We start from the raw sequence: 24,067 nt of genomic DNA on the forward strand, positions 1-24,067 counted from the left end.
ATTTTATTATCTTCTACTTTAATTTCCATTTTTCTTGAAGGGAATTGCTTAGTGTCAAACTCCTTGCCAACATTTAAATGTTGGAAAACGCTCAATACCTTAGTGAGATCCACTGTTCTGTCAATGCAGTAAGACATCGTCTCTGTCTGACAAGCATCTGCATGAGGTGTGCAGTGAATCCTTTGCATCGTTCAATGCTACCTAGTCCAATATCCTGAAGAAAACAGATACAGAAAAAGTGGGAGCGAACAGTTAGATGAATAAGCAGACAACAACCTTCTCTGTGCCTCCATTTCATTTCACTGGGCAGGCTGAGAGGTTATAGTCTAACTGAACAAGTCTTAAAATGCAGACAAAAATTATAGTTATTACAGTTTCCCCCTCTTCATTTTTCTGCATCTTCCATATATCCTGCATACAAATTTGATTTTCAAGTAGCTTCTACAACAACAGTCATATTAAATTGCACTCCCCTCCAGCAATTCTTATCAGGAATTTAGTTCCAATAGTAAAGCTACCTTACATAAATGATGATTAAAATCTAAAGAGATACCAGCTAAACTTTTACATTCATCACCACTGCTAAAACCACTTCCACAATTCATTTTACCAGATTTACTGACAATTACTTTCACTTCTTTCATTAGAAAGGATCCAATTTTAAAGCTTGAAGTAAATGTTCACAACAAAGCAAAACTGATCTCAGCTATGTTCCATTATTTATGCCAATGTCAGCTGTGACATCTGACAAGATCATGTTGTAAAACAAGGAGTGAAGCACAGTGAGAAGAGCAGTATCTGGAAGAGATCCCTTTTTCCTGGAACACTGCAAAAGCAGTACTGATTTGGTAGAACTCATTTGTTCCTTCTACTGATTTGGACCAATTTTTAAGCGAAGAAATATATCGGCACTTTTTATGTTAGACACAGGCTCCAGTTATGTGAAATTATAAACTTCAACTGTTTTTTTCATGAGCAACAACTAATCCTGGTTTTGTTTTCCTACCAAGCTTTGATTCAGCATTTTGGGAGTTCATGCACAAAAAGTAGCAATTTGGGATCTGCTGGGATGAAAGATACTGTGTATTTAACCGATTACTAACTTAGTTCACTAAACTGATATTGTTCAGTCATAAAACAACAGGTTTTAAAATGCTGCATTTAATGACTGGCCCCAAAATAACGTATTTTGTATCATATTACAGAACATAGCATGATCTCACATCACCTTTTTACTACTAGAAAATTTCAGTCCACACTGATAAAATAAAGTTAACAGAAGTAGGATTTATATTTTTACTTCCGTGTTTTACCTTGGCAGGTGCTAATAATGCTGTCTGAAGTCTAGAGTGGCATGCAAGTGACCTATAGAAGTACTTCTGGCATCCATCCCAGGCAGAAGAAATCTCCGTCAGCAACCTGACAGAGCACAAAAAAGTCCGATATTAGAAAGGTATATAATTGCAGTACCTCAGCACACTGGAACCACCAGGTCAGCTCTTCAACCTAACAAATTTGCTTACAATTTGTTATTTTGCAAATGCATTGATCCTGTAATTCTTCATTGTTTCCACAGGTATTCTAGTCTTAAGAAAACATTTAAATTTTAAAATAAACCCTAAGGAAACTCTAAGCAATAGCAGTAAAATCTCTATCTTTGAGTATCATTTAACACTTAGTGTTTGGTGTTTTTTTCTTTCATGCAGCTAAATCCAGCTTGATGGGGAAGCCTTTATTTTGGCCTTGATGAAAGATACTATAAATTAAACCCTTACACCTGAGGAAGACAGTAACCAGCATGTCTCAATGACCACTTGCTGCTGGAAAAATAGAGAAACATCTAAAAGAGCATCTTTCCTCTATGCAGGCTTTTCCAGAAATGCCCACTTTGAAGTCTATGCATTTTCTCCTGAAACATCTCATTAGTCAGTGAAGACAAAACAATTAGAGTAATCCCTGTAAATTACAACTCATCTTTAATAAAACTGTTAGCAGTCCACATTCTAATATGATGCTAGTGAAGCATCCCAGGCAAAGCTGGGTGGTGGAGGGTTAACTGAAATCTCATTCACAGTAACACTAAAAGTGAGGGTAGATTTATCAAAAGTGCCAATTAAAAACACTCTCTCTTGGTTGTACTTGCCAGTATGGTATGTACAGGATTTTCAAACTGAGAAGTAATGGGGGGAAGAGAAAGGAGTATCTAAAATCCTAAGTGAATTTACATTCCAGAAATTCCAGTCTAAATCCACATGCAATAGATTCTATATATTATAGCTGCAATTCATATGATCTAAAGGTTAGAAATACTGTGTACATACGTGGCATCCGGTTCATGTGTACAATTTCTTACACCTAGTGCACTACGCAAGTCCAGTGGACGTAGGTAGAGTATTTTGTGATAGTCTTTTGAACGGGACCAAGCAAGACCTTTCCGGTATGACAAACCTGGAATGACATTTGAACACACATCCTTTTAAGCCTTCACTCTTTTATATGAAAAATGTCACTCATACAGTTGGTTTTAAGATATAAAACCTTCTGATATAGTTTTTTTTCCTGATGCTATCTGATTTTGACAAGTCTTTGAACATAATGCAATTTTTGTAATGTAAGAACACATTGTAGCTTAGCTACCTTCAGCTGAACATAGCTGAAATAAGACAAACATAGACCCATGTGTATAAAGGAGGTTTGTGGTGGTGGTCGAGAGAAAAAACAAAAAGCCTTGAATCTGGGGGCAGGCTACAGCCTGAGAAAGTTACAGCTATAAACATTTAAAACTCAGTCTTAAGGCTGTTATTTTAGCTATTTTTAAAACTGGATTAAACATGCTCATTTCTCTCAAGCCTATTAAAACTCTCCTTTCGAAGTATCCTGAAGACAAGCAGAGCCTGTAATAAATATTCATTAGCTATCTAGGTTACGCTGCCATTTTTCCAGACAAAATGGAGAACAAGTCTTAAGAGCAACACTTTTCACTTCTCCTGGTCCTTTAAGAAAGCTGAGTTAGGGATCATCACCTCATTTTTAAGACATGAAAAGGCTGATGAATGAGGAAGGTAAAGGTGTCACCTGAAATCAAAGACAGAGCCCAGTAAAGAATTCAAATCCTATGTGTTAGTTCAATCATCACAGTATGCCATTCCTCCACCACAAACTTCACAGGGTAGCAATGGCAGATATCCCTTTGGCACCAGCGGGTGCAAAAAATGCCAAATGCAGGAAAACTGTATGTGCTAGAAACCTCCCACTTAGATTCACCTGTGTTTGCAGTCACCTAAATACAAAAGGACCTTAATCTTCTGGGAACTATTTACTCAGTACACATATCAACTCATTTAAGTAGTATAAACTACAAACACTCAAAACTACAACTGAAGCCTCCTCCTGCCTCCCAAAAAGCATTTAGAACTTTTTGTTTTCATTTATTTTCCAAGTGCTGTGACACTTTGAGTTAGTTTGTTATCAGAATCATGCCTTCTCAGAACTCTTAACCATGTTTCCAAGCTTCCTTCTGCAATCATGAGGAACAGAAATGTCTCCTTTTTTGGGGGAGGGGGCGACACGGGACACTGGGATAGGGAGGGGGTGGAGAGAGAGAGAGAAGTTCTTAGGATCACTCCAGGCCAGAAGCTATGGCTTCCAAGAGAAGCACCAAAACACTAAACTCTCTTCAAAAAAGAGAAGAGACAAAATTGGCAAGTTACATTAATTTCTACTTCTGGCTATGACTTAGCAGAATGCTGTCAGACAGCTGTTTATTTAATACGACTGCTTACTTCTGCTGGTTTCTAAACTGCTCAGATGATGAATAATTTAACATAACACCAAAGGAAAAGGCAACGATTAATAGTTTGGGTAGGTCCTTTACCTTAAGACTAGCAAGGGGAGCAGTGGAGACTGGGCTGCTGAATAGGGTGCCTCCAACAATTCCCATCAATAGACCACTCAGTCTCCATGGCTCAACCACACCACACCTCTACCAATCTGACCTCTGCCGTCTGTCAATCAAGAGATGGGCTCTCATTCAAAGGAGCTAACTTAATTTCAGTTCTGGGTCAGAGAGTGGATACCAGATAATGAGCTTCCCTCTTGTTTCTAAAAGCGAGGCAGTGACTTCTGACTGGAGATAAAGTAGATTTCTGCTTCAGAAAAGCTACTGTTGTACATCTAATGGAATGTAAGAAGAATAGAAGGTATTTGAAAGGGCTAACACACCAGGCCTCATAGTCAACAGACGAAGAGAAAGAGACTTAAATGCTTCTATGTATCAGTGGCTCAATGACTTCAAGAACATAGTATTACAGTGGGTTTAGATGTATTGGCAAAAATGGTAAAATGCTTAAGAACTTTGTACTTTTAAACCAAGCACATTTTTATTCAATGCTTACCTGTTTTAGCAAGGCTTTTAAAGAGATCTGACAAAGCCCGTTGCTTCTGCATCTGAATATGCTTTGCCTCTGCTTTCTGCTTCTCCTTATCTGCTGTCTGATCAAGTGTTAGATTTTGCAGTTCAACTACAGAAACAATGATACCACCTGTACAGAAGACAGCAGGGACAGGTAAGAGATGTGAAAATCTAACTTACACAAAGCAGCCATGGCAAGATAGTCTTGGAAGGGAACTATCTACGCTTTTTCCTGATTTGTTCCATTTATGTTACAGAGGTCAATTATGGTATGGAAATCACAAGAATACTCAACCTGTGAACTGGTCAAGATCTTCCACCAGACTTAAGAATGAACTGTTTTCTGTAACTGTGGTACACATTTTCTTCATTTTTTTAGTAAGCTTAGGCAGACGATACTGAAGAGATTCTGTATGAAATGTAATGCCATCCTGACATTCTTCTGGGAACACCCTCTGAGAAAAAAAATGAAAGAAACGGTCCAATTATACACACATACTCAAAACTGTCTTATTTGACCATTAAGAGTAAATCGCTGCAAAATCAAGGGCTAAATTCTGCATTCATCTGAAACCCCAGAACACGTCCACGTGATCCTCTGAACAGTTCAGCACCAACACTTGAAGACAACATGAAACTGCAACAAGTGAAACCAGCAACCCTGCTGATTATGAGCAACAGGCTTGCAAACAAACAAACCACCAACCAACACACCAAACCCACAACCAAACACATTAGATTTGCATCAGATTTCTGCCACCTCCCTCTACCCTCCTGACTTGTCACAGGACAAGAGCAAGATCAGCCACTCTCCTGGTCTGAAGAAACAGAACAAAGACTTGGAAGCTGAGAGTCACCACGCATTTCCCACTCACACCCAAATTCTGATGAGTTATGATGTCTCCTTGCATCTTATTAATAAAAACTAATGGATGAGAAAAGGAATCTATTTCAGGAAGAAAATTAGTTGACTTCCTCTCCAAGCTGCACAATTTAATTAAAGACACACTAAACTGTGGCACTGTGGAGTAGGATTTACCACCTATCAGCTAGTCCAAGGCAAATGTTTGCAGTACACAACAACAAATGTATGACAACGTAGTGCATTCCCCTATCAGGATTCAAGCTCAAAGTGACTTTATATTTAGTCAGAACTCAGATATGCACAAATCCTACAGCTACATGATCATTTGCCTGGGTCCCTGTTTAGAAAAAAAGGGTGGTAATAATTTCAACTCCCAGTCCATATTACTGCACTGCAGTGAAGTAACAAATTGCTGCAGACAATAAGCAAGCAACTTGGAGATTAAATGTATAACTGCTATCATCTCTATATTAGAGCATAGATATTGTGCCAAATCAATACCAAACATGCTTGTCTTTCCATGCTGCATTCCCACCCATCTGCAGTGTTTCATAACACTGAACACAAGACAAAAAAGTTGGCAATATATTCAACAGATTTCACACTTACGTAAGATTTTTCTGCATAAATCAATGAAAAGCAACATATAGATGAGAATAAATATCCTTCCCACACTTAGAATAAAGAATACAGTCACCTTGGCAACATCTGTTCTAGCAGACAGAATTTTTCTTAATGTGTTGTTTAGCCTCTGAACTTTGGTCTCTTTGTTCTCAGATTCTTCCTGCTTTTGCAAGCAGTCCAGCTGCTCTTCCTTACCAATTTCCACCAAGGCAGGCTGACATGGCTCATCCAGAACAGCTTCAAACTTCTTCATGAATTTAAAGAGGGTCCTAATTACCAAAGGAAAGCAAAAATGTTACTGGGTTTTATAATCCTGGAAATCTCTCAGCTGCTGGAAATAAATGTTTTCACTGTATTATGAGCAGAACAAATTTTCTAGCATTCAAATTTAACATCATAGAGAAATCATCCAGAAGGATGTTTCCAAGTATAGAGCTTAATTCCAAACTCTGAGTTACCTGCGTATTTTTTCAACTGATTGTTTTATAGCCCAGAAGCTGACATCATTCCACTTTGAAATTTTCACAAATTCCTATTAGAAAAATAAATAAATCAATGGGATTACTTACATAAATGCAATGAAGTATTTGCTCATAAAAGATTATCTTTAAAGCTGATCAGCTAAAATGATACGGCGGTCTTAAAATGCAAGACATTTTAGTAAGTGAGCAAATTATTGCATAGGCATCTTATTCTATTAATAGATGTGTTTACGCTAAAACTGCTGCATAGCCAAATGTTGTGAAATCCAAAGGAGCTTTGCTACTGGGTGGAAACCTCCATGGCTAAATGGGACTGACCAAACATTAAAGACTTCAGCCAACCCCCCCCACCTCAAAAGTAAATTCTTGCCAAAGAAAATGTAAGGTATAGTAGGGATTTCAGTGGCCAACAGAGCTGTTATAATAATTATATATTATATTATAATATATAATAATATCTGCTCCACTGTTCCTTTGATTAGATCAATATGTTGTCTGAGTGAAGTTTCCTTTTACCTTAAGTTCCTTTTCTATAGGTTGACGAAGTTCAGTGATTCTGGCCTCAATACACTCTGAAAACTGCTTATAATAATTGTATAGATTCCACAAGATGCTGCACAGAATGTCTGGAAGGGACAGACAATAACAGGCTTCTTTTAAAACACAATATTCTTCAGTATCAAGAGAAGAAATGCATCCCGGGGTTTTTTTGCAATCATGAAGTTTAGCAACACCAAAAGATGGGGTAAACTGACCAACAGTATTCTTCATGAAAACGGGAAAAATAGCCGCATAGGCTTGTGTTGTATTTATAAGCTTGGTGATCTGTTTGGAAAGTCTTGGATACCCCATGGTCAGGTTGTTGTAAAGAAGACTCAACACATGTAATGCTAACTTACCCTTTTCTGCCACTTGAGGCATCAGCAAGACATGGCAGTGGAAAACCAGTAGAGCTTGAAGTCGTGCATGAAACTCTCCCAGCGTGGATCCTTCAATGAAAGCCTGTAGCATGCTGACCAGCGTTTTCAGATCCATTTGCTCAGTTTCTGAACATTGCACCAGAAATTTAGAACCAAAGGGGGAGAAAACAAAAACAACCCTCTACACAAAAACTGTTGTCTGCTCTTTGTAAACTTCCAACTAACTACCTGGTGTCTATCAGGAAAGGGGTGGGGCGGGGGAAGATAATTCTAATTTAATAGTAAGTAAAACCAACAAACACCACACTGGAAGAAAGGAGAGGTGACAATGGAGGCAGCAGTAAGATAGCGACCAAGGAGGCCAGCTACATGTCCAATTTCAGAGCGCATCAAGTATTTAAAGAATACCTGGCTACTCTCTATGAATGAATGGCTTATTTGGTCATGATGAGCCATACTATAAATTAGTTGCTGCCAGTTCCTTAACTCCTCAAAATCATCAAGAGAGAAGTAGATCTTGGAAGAACCTGGTAGAGAATATAATGTCTTTAGAGCATTACCTATGGAAGATGACATGCTGTCCACTTAGAGATGTAAAATAACCCAAGGATACAAAGCTCATCAAGTAAGTGCATTAATTAGTCATGAGATTGGAAGAACCCTGCCTCATGTGAGAGGATGCTACTGTCATCTTTAAAATTTCATTAAATTTTGGGGAGGCAAGGGACTGAGAGCTATATTCTTTCCCCTATTTTATGTAACGTGAACACCTGCAGACAGATTTGCTAGGAACAGTATGTACCAAAACATAATTACTGTAAGAATTCTTTAGGCTTCATACAGAATGTTAAAAGCAGTTCAGCTGGGATATGAATTACACTTTGTGCAGCTAAAAAAAAAAAAAGAGGAAAGAGGTGACTCTTCCAGCTGCAGATGGAGGCCTCCTACCCTCCAAATCTGTTTGAAATGTTTATATGTGCATGACATGCAGCTACCAAAGTTCTACTTTCTTTTAGATGCTTTTTACAGACATCTTTTCTTTACATAACCTACAATGTCAGCCCTATGAGAGACACAGGTGGTTCCAGAAGTAAATACCAAGCAAAATTCACTCTACATAGAAAAGCCTATACAGTCATGGATTTTATTGTAGGGCAAAGGGTACAAGAACTACACCTGAAAGTGCATTGTCAAACTCTGGCATTTAGGACCTTAATTATGGATCCTTAGTAATTGCTGGAACTGCAACACACATTCATATAAGGACAGCACTTACCTTCTGTGTTTGCCTCTGTCTGTTCTTGAACATACGTCTCAATCATCTGATAGATTGAGAACCAGTGTTTTGTGGATTTCTCTACATGCTGCTTCATAATATTGTCCAAACTTACTGACCAGCAACTGGAAACAATAAGCATGGGGAGAGAATAAAAAATAAAGCAAAAATATTGTGGGTAGTTTGGACTCCAAAACAACACAAACTTTATTCTCTATTTCTACTAAACTAAAGGAAAATTTTGCAGGCTGGAATAATCTGCATATATGCTTAACATACACAATCAGTTCTTGAGGATCACTGCTTTGCCACTGTTATTAAATACGAGAGAACTAGGAACAGTAAAACAAAATCAGAGCCAGGTTCAGAAGTTTCTTTTCACAAAACTTGAGGTAGCCTTGTGGAATTCCTGATCATTGCATACTGTGGATATAAAAATTTTACATAGTCTTAACAAGAGACTGGACAATAATTTTTAAGGAAAATTTAATGGGGGTTGTTAAATAGACAAAACACTGCAGGCTCAGTAAACCCTAGGATGAAACAGAAGAACACTGGGAAAATATTAGGATAAAGTACTGTAGTTATCTGTCCCGCTTCTACTCCTCCCGAGGCATATACATAGGGTCACCATGGGCTGGACATGCTCATTTGAGCCAGTACAGCTACCACTTTGGGGTTTTCCCCATATTGTTACTAGGACAGCCATAGCCTGCCCCGCCCTGCCCTGCCCCCCCCCCTTAACAGTATCTAAGAAAAAGCAGTAGGGAAGGACAGTTCTTACTTCAACTCCAATCTACGCCACTGAATAATCAGCTGTGTGACCAAATCAAGATGTTTTCGCAAGGACAAAGCTCGACTAGCATTTTCCTCCCAGTCCTGGGGAAAAGAAAATAAAAAATTCCCCTTTATATAAAGCCAGGAATTAGTCTTTGCATGGCAAGACTCATGCAGTACTTTGGATTACATTCCTGCTCCTTAATCTTACAGCATGGAGCAAATTCACTTCCTCAAATCCTGGCAAGCAGACAGCTTTCAGTTGTTTTTATCATGGTACCAATACAAATAAGGAAATATAGAAGAGAAAATAAAAGTTTCCCTTAGCTATTTTCTTACCTGTGCCTTTGCAAGAAGAATTTCCAAGCCATTCAGGAACTTTGAGAGAGGACTAGACAGGGGAAAACTCCGGATTCTGTCCATCACAACTAACAGCTGCAGAATAAAAAAACCAAGTGTTCAGCCTATAGTAACTGATCTTCAACAGAAGCAATCATGAAGTTAAGCTAGTTTTTATTAGCATAACCCTTCTCTGCAAGAGGTAAGGATTTTATTTTTTTTTTAAACTTCCTCATTTTAGTACAAGCTCAGTAGTAGTTCAGTGAAGGCCAGTACACTCCGGGAAAGGAGCACAAATGACCTAATGCAAAGAGTTCCTATCGATTCTGAGTTTCTGCATTACTCTAAGAAACATAACCAGAGGGCCACACAGGCCCTGTAAGTGGGACCAAAAATATCTGTTTTAAAGCACAGTGAAAGAAGCATTTTGGAAAAAACACCCCCACCCCACCCCCCCCAACCCCAAACCAAACAAAAAACCAGGAGCCCAAACAGCAAAAGATCTCAAGAATCTTTGAGGTATGGCAGGTTGCAGATTGTTTAAAGCTGTTAAGATCACAGTAGGCAACGAATACCACTTAACATTTCATAACTAAAATAGAACAGCTAATAATCCCTCTTAAGAAGAAAAAGGTATGTCTTCAAAACATTTGCGTAAGTAATACAAACATCTAGGCAAGTGTATGAGTGCACATGACCATGCATATCTATACAGATATTTACACACAAATGCAATTCTAAAATGCTCCAGTTTTCCCCAAACATTTGTTGAGATGTTTTTACCTGTACAAGTACTGGATGCTCCGGCCATTCCTGCAGTAGCCCATTTACTTCTTTAGCAAAATTATCAAGTACAGGTTGGCATTGTCGGACTTGCTGAATATTAGGATGCTGGTAGAAGTCATATGGGCCATCCTGCTGCAGCACAAGATCTGAAGTTAATTCCTCAAAAAAGGTATTGCGAAGAAGAGTGCTAACTAGAAGTTGGCTTCCCAGAAGACTATCATTCATTTCAGCACCTAGGAAGCAAAAAAAGGAAGACATCAAGCATGCTACTAATTCTTTTTTGGCTGAATAGAAAAAGTTCTTCCCCCCCCCCCCTCTTTTTTTTTTCCTGTATCCCAAGCCTTAGCATGTTATGTATTACAAGGATATAAGAATGTGACACACATAAGCAATGAGATGAGAGTAGGGAAGAGAAGAGACATACTTAAAGTTTACATCCTATATTTTATCAAGTTTTTGTATAAAAATAAAAATTGGTATCTAAAGGTAAGCTACAATCCTGTCAGAAGACCACAGTTCCTCTGTGCATAAATTCACATCAAGGAGGTATTTACTACAAAATTAGTAGCAAGACTCTTGCCCTGGTTTCGGCTGGGATAGAGTTAATTGCCTTCCTAGTAGCTGGTACAGTGCTATGTGTTGGGTTCAGTATGAGAAGAATGTTGATAACATACTGATGGTTTCAGTTGTTGCTAAGTAGTGTTTAGACTAAGTCAAGGATTTTTCAGCTTCCCATGCCCAGCCGGCAAGAAGGCTGGAGGGGCACAAGAAGTTGGGAAGGGACACAGCCAGGGCAGCTGACCCAAAGTGGCCAAAGGGGTATTCCATACCATGTGACATCATGCCCAGTATATAAACTGGGTGGGGAGTGGGGCTGGGGGGGATCGCTGTTCGGGGATTAACTGGGCGTTGGTTGGCGGGTGGTGAGCAATTGCATTGTGCATTGCTTGGTTTGTATATTCCAATCCTTTTATTATTATTGTCATTTTACTATTGTTATTATTATCATTATTAGCTTCTTCCCTTATCTTCTATTAAACTGTTCTTATCTCAATCCATGAGTTTTACTCCCCCCCGCCCCGATTCTCTCCCCCATCCCACTGGGTGGGGGGGAAGTGAGTGAGCGGCTGTGTGGTGCTTAGTTGCTTGCTGGGGTTAAACCACGACACTCTGAAAAAGTAATCCAACACACATACACAAAAAAAATTATTCACATATTTTACACCTCATGTATGAACACAAAAAAAAGTTACTGCAGAAACTGCAGTCCTGTTGCATTACCTGCTTAACTGCACACATATACATTTATTAGATTAGAACTGAAATATAGCTCTGCTGTGAGAAGTCATGAAAATGTTATCCTGAGGTCTTGCACATTGTTATGACAATTTTTCACACCAAGCATGCCAAAATTCAGGGTAAATATAATCAATCACTTTGTAAAAAATTATAGAAGCTCCATTAAAACTTAATTGCCAATTTTATGCCTGGGAAATTTCTGCAAGTGCATCATCTTCCACAGGATTATGCAGATGCAAGTGAGCAATGTTTCAGAATATGGAGTAGACTCAGTTTATTCTTAAACCGCGTTGGTCTTGTATATTAACAAATTGAATACAAATAAAATAATCCATTAAAAAAAAAAAATCAAAGCATTCCAAGGCAATTCTGAACATGGGACAAATTCTTTGGGAAAAAAAACCTGGTTTTGTGCATTTTCCCCATAATAGGTCGTATCATGACCTGCAATCCGATTAATTTGAAACAAATAATTGCAAAGCTAAACCTGCACATCTGAAGTATTGCTAGCAATCTTACCAATTAAAGGATAGAATTGTGACAGCAGACATGCACCAGTCTGGTAACAGGAAATAAATGTACTGAAATAATGTTTGGCTTGATGAGAAGGCTGACTCTGTTGATACCACAGGGATCGAGCAAAGTTTAAGCACAACTCTTGATGAACCATTATTACTGTTTGCATAGAGCTCTTGGACAAAAGGGCTCTATCAACTTCCAGCTGGTCTTCCAACAGATCTTTAGTTTCCATTTTTTCTTCTAGGCTTGGCTGAGCTGTGATATCTTCAAAGTCCTGCAAATTACATGATAATCAAAGGTCAGTTATCATTTCTTCCTTTAATGCCTCCTCTCCCCACCTCCCTTTTTGCACTTTTTGGCATTGCTAATGATTTGGAGCTGGCACTATATACACTGCCTTCCTCACCAGCTCAGATGTCTGTCTGAAACAGAACACAGGTGAATAAAACAATTAAGGGCATAACTACTGCAGGCAAGAGTGCAGTACAGTAAGCCCTGAGCTGCTGCTAAATAAACCTCTTTCAGAAAAAGCAGCAGCAGTTGTATCTACTGATAAACCACCTCAATGCTGTTTGGTCACTTGAAGTTCTGAACTATTACATCCCAACAACACAATGACGCACATAATTGTCTTGTGCATTGCTGTACTGCACAACATTGATGGGTGAAGACACACTTCAAAAATTGTTCAGTAATGCAAGCCAGTTAAATTTGAAAAACATCTCACAGCTTTATTTAATCAAGGAGAATAGGCTTCTTCAGAGGTAATTAAACCTCAGCAGACCTTACTTGCTAAATGAATCAAATTCATGAAGTTTACAACAAATAACTAATGACATCGTCATTCACTAACTTGGAATTATTCAGCTGAACCACGGTACAGTTCAAGTCCAGAAGTTAATTCCAAAAACTTTCTACAAGCAGAAGAGAAAATAAACTAAAAACACAGTACTTAACACCTTTCTATCAAAATCTACTGCACATTTTTCTTTTGGCTGATGGAAAAACTGCTTCATTCCTCATCTCAATTTACTTATAGCACACCTTTTCAGGAGCTACTTCAGACATAATTTTTGTGTTTCAAGACAGTTGCTACCTTTTCATGAAGGGGAAATGTCCTCCTAAATTCTTCTTCTTCCTCTTCCTCACTCCTTTCTTTGCCATGACTTTTACTTCTGTATCTGTACAGACTGCGTTGCATTGCCTCCTGCTCTTGGGCACGGCGCTCCTGTTCATCCCATTCATTTATAATTGCCTAAGGAAACACAAAGCAGCATACTTTTGCACAAGTTCATGTTTAAAATCACCTCATATTTCATCAAAGGGGCAGCATCTATCTCGTTTGGCTCTTTCCTCCTCTACAGTCTACAGCAGTATATATCAAAGCCATCTAACTTGAAGGAAGATTTGTAAATTGCCCTCTCAAAAAACCAATGAGGAAAAAGCACAGAAAACAGTATGCAACAGAGTGCTTGGCCAAGTTCTAGTCTTGTTTCTTAATCATTTTATAAAGAAACCCTCTACAAAGTCTTTTGGGTTGGTTTTTTTTTTTGGTGTGGTTTTGGGTTTTGTTGGGTTTTTTTAATAAATAAAATCTTTGGTAACCATCACAGGCTATAATTTTATGCTTTAACAAATCCAAACAAGTTAATCCAGTATTTTAGATTATGTTAAAATTATCTTTTATCAATTCAATGGGAAAAAAAAAAGAGAAAAGTTTAAGAACATTATACTGACAATTATCAAGGTAGAATCATAGAATGGCTTGGATTGGAAGCGATCGCCAAAGATCATTTAGTCCACCCCGCTGCCATGGGCAGGGACACCTTCCAATAGACCAGGTTACTCAAAGCCCCATCCAGGCTGGCCTTGAACACTTTCAGGGATGGGGCATCCACAGCTTCTCTGGGCAACCTGTTCCAGTGTCTCACCACCCTCACAGTGAACAATTTCTTCTTTATGTCCAATCTAAATCTACCCTCTTTCAGTTTAAAACTGTTGTGTCTTGTCCTATCGCTACAAGCCATGGTTAAAAAGTCTCTTTCCGCCCTTCTTTTAAGCCCCCTTTAATACATTGAAAAGCCACAGTAGGGTTTCCCCAGAGCCTTCTCTTCTCCAGGCTGAACAACCCCAACTCCATCATGCTTTCTTCACAGGAGAGGTGTTACAGCCCTCTGATAATTTTTGTGGCCCTCCTCTAGACCTGCTTTAACAAATCCATGTCTTTCTTGTATGGGGACAAGGTAGTTTAGTGCAAGAATCCTGGCTGCTGGCATTCAGCTCCTACCTGACACAGATGTCTAAAAAGCTGCAAAGATTTCTTGTCCATCTCTCCTCTGGATAGTACATGGCATCGAAGATGTAACAAAGCATTCACTAAGAGCTGTTCCAGAGTTGGGCAAGGCTGCTCTACTCCCTCAGATTCTACTTCAGAGTGCTTCAGAGAAAACTTCTTAAGTCCATGAAGGACCTCAACTGAATTCACTGAGCATAAAATTTCTGCACGAGCCAAGTAAGTGGGAAAGGCATGGCCAACAGAAGGAAATGTCAACAAAGAAGTGAGGAGGTTGGTCAGATCAGCTGTACGCACAAAACTTTTGAGCACTGTATAAACTTCAGAGGTCACTAATCGCATGCCGTGTTGCAACTGTAAGATGGCAGCTTGCAGTGGAATGATGGCATCAGGGAATACAGCATACTCCTCTGCCAGGTGTTTTCTAAACTGATGGTGTGATTGTTGCCAAGATGCTTCTTCATTTAACAGGTTTTGTATTGCCTGGAGTGATTTAGGTCTTTCCCCACGGAGGAATTGCAGAAGGCGGGCTAAAAGATCTTGGACTGAAGAAACCTGTGCTATGCTGTTGATGTACTGGTGAGCCTCCTGATATAAGCAATCATAGGGTGGAGCTGGAGGCCTGAAGGCCTTTTTTCTGGAAAGACTGCTTATTTGCTCCTTCAACCTTTGCATTCTTTCATGCAACAGTCTGTTAATAAATAACATTGACCAGTTTAGACATATAAACATGTTTAGATATATATAACATAACAGTTAGATATAGAAAAAGATTAATCAGAAATATTCTGCTAGTTTGTGTGAAATGGCAAATAAGGAAAAAAACAAGAAGTGACACCTGTATAGCATGCCTATGTACTTCTCCGCCCTCCACTTCAACAAACTTCAATTACTTTTTTGCTTGCGACCTGACAGCTCTGTGAGCATTAAGAAAAAAGTAGTATTACTGGTAGCAATTGGTAAAACTCAGCCATTCAGAATTTGCTTTCAATGACTATTGTTCTCTTTAAGCAATAGCCTAGAACTATCGGATCCTCTGTGTGTATAATCATGAAATCAAAAACTTCCATTAATAGTGGAAAATAATGAATACCACCCAGTTTTTACCTCCATGCACAAGGAACACCTGGAAACCTGCATAAAGGAGAAATCTCTGTTCACTTAAAATTTCCTCCTTAAGTTCCTCAGATAAAAAACCCAAAACAACACAAAACCCAACAACAAAAAAATGCCTACAGATTCTGAATGTCAACAGCATACTCTATGTGGTAAGATATTTACTTCATCCACAGCACCCTGTGCAAAGATTGTTGCTAAAATACACATCTGGAGATTTCTACCCAGTCTGGTTTTTTTGCAGTCCAAAACCTCTGCAAAATAGCACTGGGATCTAGTGAGGCCTTGAAGAGTTACAGTGACAGACACACGTTCCATCTCATTTCAATTTGTTGATAACTGTCACATTTTAATGAAACTACCATAATTTAGATGCATGGCTTTCTTTTCACTTCTGGGCATAGCTTCAATTTTATCAAGATATGAAGGCCACTGCTTTAATTGTTGTATTTACAGCAGTACAAAGTGTGTACAGACAATTCCTTGGTCAGTGCAAGTAAACAAAACAGCTTCTGTATTTTTCTTTAACACCTCAACATGCAAATTGATACTTTCAAATCAGCAACCCTTGTTTCTACAAAAGAACACAAAAATTATAAAGCTGTGGAGAAAAGCTTTGGAGCCTGAGCATCCAAAGATTAAATTTCCAGTCTAAAAGAGAAGAGTTAAGTGCCTGAGATGTTACCTGAGATGGGGATGGATATAGTTGCTGATTGCTTCATCTTTAATGCTTTTTCCTGTATGCAGCTGGGATGAAAAATCATTTGTTCTCCATTCACACTCCAGCTGGTGTAACTACAAAGGGAAGAATAAACCATTCTCTGAGGTTCTGGTTTTGGTAACCAAGCAGGTACATCATCTTCTTGGACATTAAAATAAGTTCTAACTGTATAGTTTAAAAATCATGACCAAAGATTTGCCCGAGAACACCTAAGCCAAACTCCTTTGCATTAATTTCATACATTACAGAGGTAAAAGGCAACTCAGCTTCACACTCACCTCTTCTTCTGCATACTTGAGCTTGTATTCTCTTTTAACAGCTGGATCAAACCTGGTCTGCGGAAGCCACACCTGGATCTGCACCAAACCAATATTCACCCAGAGGCTTCCTCGCCAAGCTGTCTCTGGTAACTCCTTAAGCCCTTCCCCAAAGAACTGCTGCAAGCAAGTGAGCAGGAGAAACAGGAATTCTTTAGGAAGTAACTCTTGATCAGTGATGCTTCTAAGTATCTTGAAAAGGTACTCATATGCAACAGGATCCTTGAGGTAGAGCTTCTCACAGCACGCCAAAAATTTTTCTTGAAGATCCATTGGAACCAGATCTGCCAGGGCAGAGAGTTGTCTGCCTAGCATTATTCCTTGTAGTCTAGCATCTGTGTATCTGGAGGCAAAGGAAAAAAGTTTACATGTGGTATGCAAACTTCTGTAACATGCCTTATCTCAATAACATATATGTGTAAAAGAGGTCTTAATACCTAAAATCTGCTATTGAAGAGACAGCCAGGTTGGTCCATAGTGCTGTGCTGACTTCATGAAGCTGCTGTGCCCTCTCCATCCATTCTCCCAGTGTCACATGGGATGATGACAGAACGGGAAGCCCACTCACATCCCACTGGCTTGTCTTGCTGCTGCTAGTTAGAATTTCAAAGAAGCACTTTGAGAAAACGGCTCGGGTCAAAATACCTGGGCCCTAAATTAAGAGATTAAGAGTTAGATTGTTCAGATGCAACTTGTACTGACTATGCTAGAATTTACAGTATTGCTTTAGAAAGCTGTTGAATTATTTAATAAAAGAGTATTCAACCTAGTTGTTTGATTAGGTCAGAAGAGACAAACCTTCACAGAACAGTTCATATGGGATTTAGCAAAGTTCTTTTCCTCTGTTGCAGGTAGCGGCCTCCAAGTCAACCAGTAGTCTGGATCTGTGGTGAAAGTACTGCTCCAAAAGGATGCTAATGCAGCATTAACGAGTTGAGAGGACAGAATAGACATTTCTTCAGGGGATATCTAAGGAGAGAGAAAAACCTAGAGCTGAGAATAATTTAGAGAGAGCAGAAGAGAATCAAGTCCACATACACACACACAAAAGGAAGAGTATGACACTTTTTCAGTAAGGATAGTACAATATATTCCTAAAGATCTTTTCAAATTCACATAGCATTTGCTTGCATCTCTTCTCAACAAAAAGAGTACGCTTCTTGAGGTCTGCACTGCCTCCTTCTGTCTGTGGAATATGCAGTGTGTTTACAGGGCAAGTTTGTAGAATACAGCCTCTAGTCTACAACTGTCCAACCTTTTGTTAGATACATGAGGTTGCATAGCCATGAAACAAATAAAGCTATCCAATATTCTGCTCTGAAGCATTTAAAGTGAACTTGCTGTTTACTCAGCTTTTATCATAGCTAAATATTAACTGATCAGAATTTCTGACATTAAATGCTCTACAGAAAACACATCAAATAACTGTCTCAGTCTATCTGATTTGCAACACAGACCTAAAAAAAATTTAGAGGCACGGAAACAGAGGAATGTATTTATTCTTCAGCATAAAATTACTTTGAATATATAGGTACAACCAGGCTGGCACTTGCCACTGAATCAATTTCCCTTCTTCATTAGATCAGAGATGGGTGAATGGAACAATAGTACCAAACTAGATCATATAGAACGATGTTATTTAAGATTTTGTTGTGTTTTATATATGTTTTAATGTTGCATTTTAATTACATTTTTTGCAGGCTTGCAGTTAATAACCTTTCTTATTAAAAGAAGGAACAATTATTGTCAGGCACAGGCAGAAAAACTGCATGTCAAAAATCTTAGATATACCTATTTTGAAGAGTCTGTTGACTCTTCTGCAAGACTAATTAAAGTACAACTTGTTCTTACTTCATTAAGGTGTAACAAGTGCCACAGTCCAGATAGCTGGTGAGGAGCAGCTGGTGTCAACTTCAGGGAAAAAGCTATAAGCTGAACTAGATCTGAACATACGCTTAGTTCTTGACTGCAGTTCTCCCTGTAGCAGGTAAAAGAAATAGAACTTAAGTAATGCTTAAGCAGGGCACATGAAATAAATCATTTGGATAGTAAAAGAAATTGAGAATGGCAGGCAAAGTCACAATAATGAAGACTCCCTGAAACGTTAAAATGACAGCATTTTAAACACTGGAGAAGAACAAGCACTCAAATAATACTCAAAACACTTGCATCTTTCCAAGTTGGCAGAATCTAAATACAACAAAACGGGGAAGAAGTGGAATCTTCTGTAACATTAATCTACATCTTCTGCAAAACATACAAAACATTTGGAGAGAAACTGTCTTCCAGCTTTATAGTTCTTGTGAAAATCAGAACTTTGCTGAATTCAAGAATGAATCAGTGATTCTAGGAGTCTCACTGCACAAAAAATTATTTTCACTGAAATCCATAATGAAGACCTCTCTTTTAAGGAATGGTAAACCAGTCAAAAAATAAATACAATTGGCCCCTTAAAACAACACTAACACTTCATAAATTAATAATGTTAATTTAAACTACGAGTAAATGTGTGTAGTTTACACAAAAGGAAGCATGCATGCTAGTGTACTTTCTCCATCACCAGGTCTTTCTGCAGTAGCCCCCAGCAACATGGCAATAAACATCTTTATGTTAATTCCTAATATGAAGGACTCTTCTATTTCATTAAAAGGCAAATACTATGTATTTCCAAAATGAAAATACTATGTGCCATTTACTACATAAAAGGTTTTAGTTTTTCTCCACCTATAAACTATTCTACCATTAACAAAGAATTTCTGGAGTGTAATGTGTTTACTCCAAGGGGCTTGGACATCAGCATTCCTGTATTTGCATCAATAAAGTAAGTTAGAAAATAAGAAAACTACTTCCTCAATATAGCACTAAAATACTCCTTTGCTGATACTTTTTATAGCTGCCCAAGTGCAATTCTGCATGCAGACAAGGAGTGCGTATGCATTTACATACATAAATATTATGTAAGCATATGTGTGCACCACATACATATAAACACACAGCTATATATATATATGTACACACACAGAGATTTACATACAGATGTAAAGCACCAAAGTTACAACTTTTAGCTAGGGATTCTGAATCTCATGAAAGGAATACAGGATTTCTTTCTTCAACCTTCTTCTTACCTTCTTGGACAAGCCTTGGCCACATAATCTGCTGTCAGTTTGTACTGCCATAGCATGCTTATGTATTCCATTGCAGGCCACAGCTGAACCCGACTGCAGAGCTGGTTTAACAAGGCAGGGTCTAACTGGTTGGAGATGGTATCTTCAGTAAACCTTTCTTCTGAATAACTATATGTAACTCCTTCTGCTCTCAGTTGTGAATGGACAGCTTTCAAAAAAATCTTTAGCTGACCTGTTTGACAGAGTGTTAGAGGCACATAAATGCATGTACTACAATTCTTGCCAGTGAACATTTGTATACAAAAAGAATGGAGGTGGCAGAAATCATCCTGTTAGGCTCTTCAAAAGTGTTACCTACCCAGACTAACATCTTCTAAATGATTGGCTCTAATTATCAGGCCATCAGCTTGCAGCAAGGCTTTCTTCATCTTCCATCCAGTGGCAGCAATTTTCAGACAGCACATTTTTTCCTGCCATCTATTTTCTCCAAAGGCCAATCTTAGCTCCAAGATGTTAAGTGGCTTGCTGAGAACTTTTAACTGAGAGAAACATTCCATGCCCAGTTTATCCTGGAAACATGAAAAGGATATTTGAACAAGTGGCAATTTGTTTCAATAGTGCTAACAAAACAAGAAACAAGATCTGTGACTGCAGTCAAAACTCAGTTCCAATTCACATGCACACAACTGAAGTACAAGTATATATAAACCAACCTGCAACAACAACTTAACAATAATTCTTTTGTAGCCCTAGTCAATACAGCACGGAGACAGAAATTGAAGTATTTGGCCACAAGTCCTCCTTGTCAAGTCCCCCCCACCCCTTGCCTTCATGAAGAAACTACGTAGATTATGCAGACAAACAATACTTCAACATGGCAACTTATCTAAACTAAGGGCAATAAATACACAAAGTAATAAAAACACCAGAAGCTAATGTCACTTAAAAGAAACTGCAGGTTACACCTGCAATTTAAACACATTTGGATGCCTAGAAAGATCTCCCAAAATTCTTAGTATGCACTGAATGTTCTTCAGAGTCCCAAAGAATAACTACATGCATTTTTGAACAGCTGAGTATCTTTGAGAAATAAGGTCATAAAAACACAGGTCTAATTACTAATCACCAACTTGAGCAACCTACATGACTACTTGTGCCCTGCTTTTAAAAAGGGATTTATATTCTTTAGAAAATTTTACTGTAAGTTTTTTTTGTATTGAATGACAACAATTCCTGAAATAACTTAAGAAAAAAAATCCCCAAACGGTCAAAGTTAAGAGGCCTTGTCTTGGTAAGTCATAAGGCAGCCTCATTCTATGCTGTATAAAAGGAAGTACGCAGTCTATTCTATATACACACATGTACACTACATAAGCAAGTGGCATACTGATATTCACAAGTCTCCAGAGCAGAGCAAAGAGTAATATTTTTATGCTTGGGCACCACTCTATATTAAATAACTGCTATCTATACAAAGCATAATTGATAGTAGAATGCTACCTGGATAACTGATATATTTCACAAAAAAAGATGGACATTAACATAAGCTGAAATTTTCTTTTTAATCAATCTAACAAGTCCAAAATGAATGTATTTTTGCTGTCCTGGAAAGCAAGTGCTGTGAATCTTTATGATTATTTTAAAGCATATTAGGACATCGCTGGAAATACAAATATTTGCAAATAGAGTACTGATACCTTAAAAGGAAGAGGTCTTCCTAGAGACTTCTGTAATATCTTCATACTGGCAGAAAACCCAGCAGGATTGGCCAAGCAGTTCTGAATCTGCTGTGAAACAGATTGAATTTCCTTGGAAACCCTTGTAGATTAAAAAAAGAAAGGGGGGGTTTAAGAAAAAAGCCCACACAGTTAACTCAGAAGTTTGAGAAACAAGGCAAAAGTATGCATGAGAAAGGAAAGTCCTTTCTCTTATCCTTCCACTAAAGGGTTAAAAATTTTAGATTATCATTTGGGCAAGCAGTAGCCCAATGCTAAGAAACATGAATTTAAAAAATGAACAGCTATTTAATACATTGTACTTGCATCACTAATGGAACACAACTTGCACACTAATGGCAAACAATGCTAATCAGCTATAATAATAAAGAAAAGAGTAATTTATATGGCCATTTAACAGAAACACAAATCAAAGCCACTCACTTGTGCTGGTCTGATCCAATAAGCATCTGAGGAATTCTGTCAATTAGATGCTTCATAACCCAGTGCCAGTGCAGAGACAGAAGCGACAACCCTGGCGAATCCACTGTCAGAGTGTCAGAGACTGCCCAGAACCGGTCACGCCACAGCAAGCAGTATAAAATCTAACAAGCCAAAAAGATTACAGTTTTCCCACTGCTGCATGTTACAGAATACTCTGTACTTCAAGCAAGAGAAAAAGCAAAACCACCATCACTTGCGTTAACTTCAGACTCACACAATGCTTTGTATTTATTGGTACACAACCAGTGCTCAACTACATGTTCTCTAAAAATACCGCACAGCTGTACTGGCAGGTGGAACTACACAAGTCAAAACCAAGCAATCCCTGCACCAAGTCTACAATGTAGTTGTCAGATCTCAGCAAAATGATCTTCATGGTCTGAAAAGCAAAAGCGAGAAGTCAACCACCTCTGTAACCTGCATGTCGGCTGTTCAGGTTCAGATATCTGTATCTGAGATAGATATGGATACTCCCTTTATCATCAGTGGAGAGAAAGAGGCACTTCTACAGCACAATTCATACCATCCTAAGCAGGCAGAGAAGGCTTGATGGTCAAGTTCAGCAATGGTATCTACATCCCAGGTCTGTACATTTAAGTAAGAAAATTCCCACCCCAAGTACCAGCAGGCTGAAAACTGACATTCCACACAGAAGAAATGAGAAGACAGGTCACAAATACAGCCACTGAAACAAACATGGTCATTTGTCTGGTGTCAAGCATATTTTGAATACCAACAGAAACACTGCGGTTTATTACATGGTCCCTGAAACTAAAAATAGTGTTCTGCACACAATCTCATTTCACTTGACTTCCATAGATATACTATGAAAAGCCTACTCACATCATGCATGTCATCATCACTTAAGGCCACCTGAGTAGACTTCACCCAGTGAAATGCAAACGCATCCCAAAGTTCAAAGAAAGCAGCAAGGTTGACCACGATTGCATGAGGAAGACAGTTGTAACTTCCTGGATCTGTGGTTTGGGGAACACAGAAAGAAAGGGAGAGACTGAATATTCCAGCCACATCACATGACATGTAAGGGTCAATTTCTTATCACTAGACCCTCTCTATGGTTAGGGAGAAAAAAACTGAAAAGATCTAAGAATTGAAGTAATAAAAGTAGTCCTTCACTATTTGCACAATTCTCTATTACCTCTATGCACTTAATGTATTAGGAAAAAAAAATCCATAATGAGGGAAGCATTGATCAATTGCTTCTATGCAACACACTAACTTCACTAAATTTTTCCCATTTGTTTTAGGAGTAAAACATCCTATTTACATAAAACAATAGGAAAAGGATTAGAACAAAAGCATGTCTGAAGAACTTGGCTATTTGTACTAGCCAAAGACAAAACACTATTCCAATTTCTCTCCACCACCATCCTAAAGTTTAGATAATTAAGAGAGAAATGACATTCACTCATTACCTATGTCCTGGTTTCAGCTGGGATATAGTTAACTGTCTTCCTAGTAGCTGGTACAGTGCTGTGTTTTGAGTTCAGTATGTGAAGAATGTTGATAACACTGATGTTTTCAGTTGTTGCTCAGTAGTGTTTAGACTAGAGTCAAGGACTTTTCAGCTTCTCATGCCCAGCCAGGGCACCTGACCCAAACTGGCCAACAGTGTATTCCATACCATGGGACGTCCCATCCAGTTTAGGCACTGGGAAGTGGGGGCGGGGAATCGCCGCTCGGGGACTGGCTGGGTGTCGGTCGGTGGGTGGTGAGCAATTGCCCTGCGCATCATTTGTACATTCCAATCCTTTTATTACTACTGTTGTCATTTTATTAGTGTTATCATTATCATTATTAGTTTCTTCTTTTCTGTTCTATTAAACCGTTCTTATCTCAACCCAGGAGTTTTACTTCTTTTCCTGATTTTCTCCCCCATCCCACTGGATGGGGGGGGAGTGAGTGAGCAGCTGCGTGGTGCTTAGTTGCTGGCTGGGGTTAAACCACGACAACCTAG

The 24,067-nt window shown here is 38.6% G+C and overlaps 1 protein-coding gene across 2 annotated transcripts in view; it reads right to left on the bottom strand.

Moving 5' to 3' along the window:
• Positions 1-24,067, bottom strand: part of MDN1 (midasin AAA ATPase 1) — a 102,935-nt gene that overhangs the window by 21,510 nt on the left and 57,358 nt on the right. For both annotated transcript variants that reach the window (XM_069804854.1, XM_069804855.1), the window contains exons 53-78: positions 22,933-23,066; positions 22,030-22,190; positions 21,568-21,688; positions 20,229-20,439; positions 19,871-20,102; positions 18,597-18,723; positions 17,544-17,714; positions 17,183-17,397; positions 16,707-17,088; positions 16,393-16,502; positions 14,586-15,282; positions 13,395-13,553; positions 12,299-12,572; positions 10,478-10,713; positions 9,695-9,790; positions 9,363-9,457; positions 8,579-8,703; positions 7,282-7,428; positions 6,899-7,008; positions 6,359-6,432; positions 5,974-6,169; positions 4,707-4,866; positions 4,395-4,541; positions 2,322-2,448; positions 1,314-1,419; positions 99-214 (exon numbers count right to left, since the gene is read on the bottom strand). In XM_069804854.1, coding sequence (XP_069660955.1) covers positions 99-214; positions 1,314-1,419; positions 2,322-2,448; positions 4,395-4,541; positions 4,707-4,866; positions 5,974-6,169; positions 6,359-6,432; positions 6,899-7,008; positions 7,282-7,428; positions 8,579-8,703; positions 9,363-9,457; positions 9,695-9,790; positions 10,478-10,713; positions 12,299-12,572; positions 13,395-13,553; positions 14,586-15,282; positions 16,393-16,502; positions 16,707-17,088; positions 17,183-17,397; positions 17,544-17,714; positions 18,597-18,723; positions 19,871-20,102; positions 20,229-20,439; positions 21,568-21,688; positions 22,030-22,190; positions 22,933-23,066 — 4,729 coding nt within the window. The remainder of the gene's footprint in view (positions 1-98; positions 215-1,313; positions 1,420-2,321; positions 2,449-4,394; positions 4,542-4,706; positions 4,867-5,973; positions 6,170-6,358; positions 6,433-6,898; positions 7,009-7,281; positions 7,429-8,578; positions 8,704-9,362; positions 9,458-9,694; positions 9,791-10,477; positions 10,714-12,298; positions 12,573-13,394; positions 13,554-14,585; positions 15,283-16,392; positions 16,503-16,706; positions 17,089-17,182; positions 17,398-17,543; positions 17,715-18,596; positions 18,724-19,870; positions 20,103-20,228; positions 20,440-21,567; positions 21,689-22,029; positions 22,191-22,932; positions 23,067-24,067) is intronic.

This window comes from Haliaeetus albicilla, chromosome 17 (assembly GCF_947461875.1).
Source record: "Haliaeetus albicilla chromosome 17, bHalAlb1.1, whole genome shotgun sequence".
Classification (NCBI taxonomy): Eukaryota; Metazoa; Chordata; class Aves; order Accipitriformes; family Accipitridae; genus Haliaeetus; species Haliaeetus albicilla.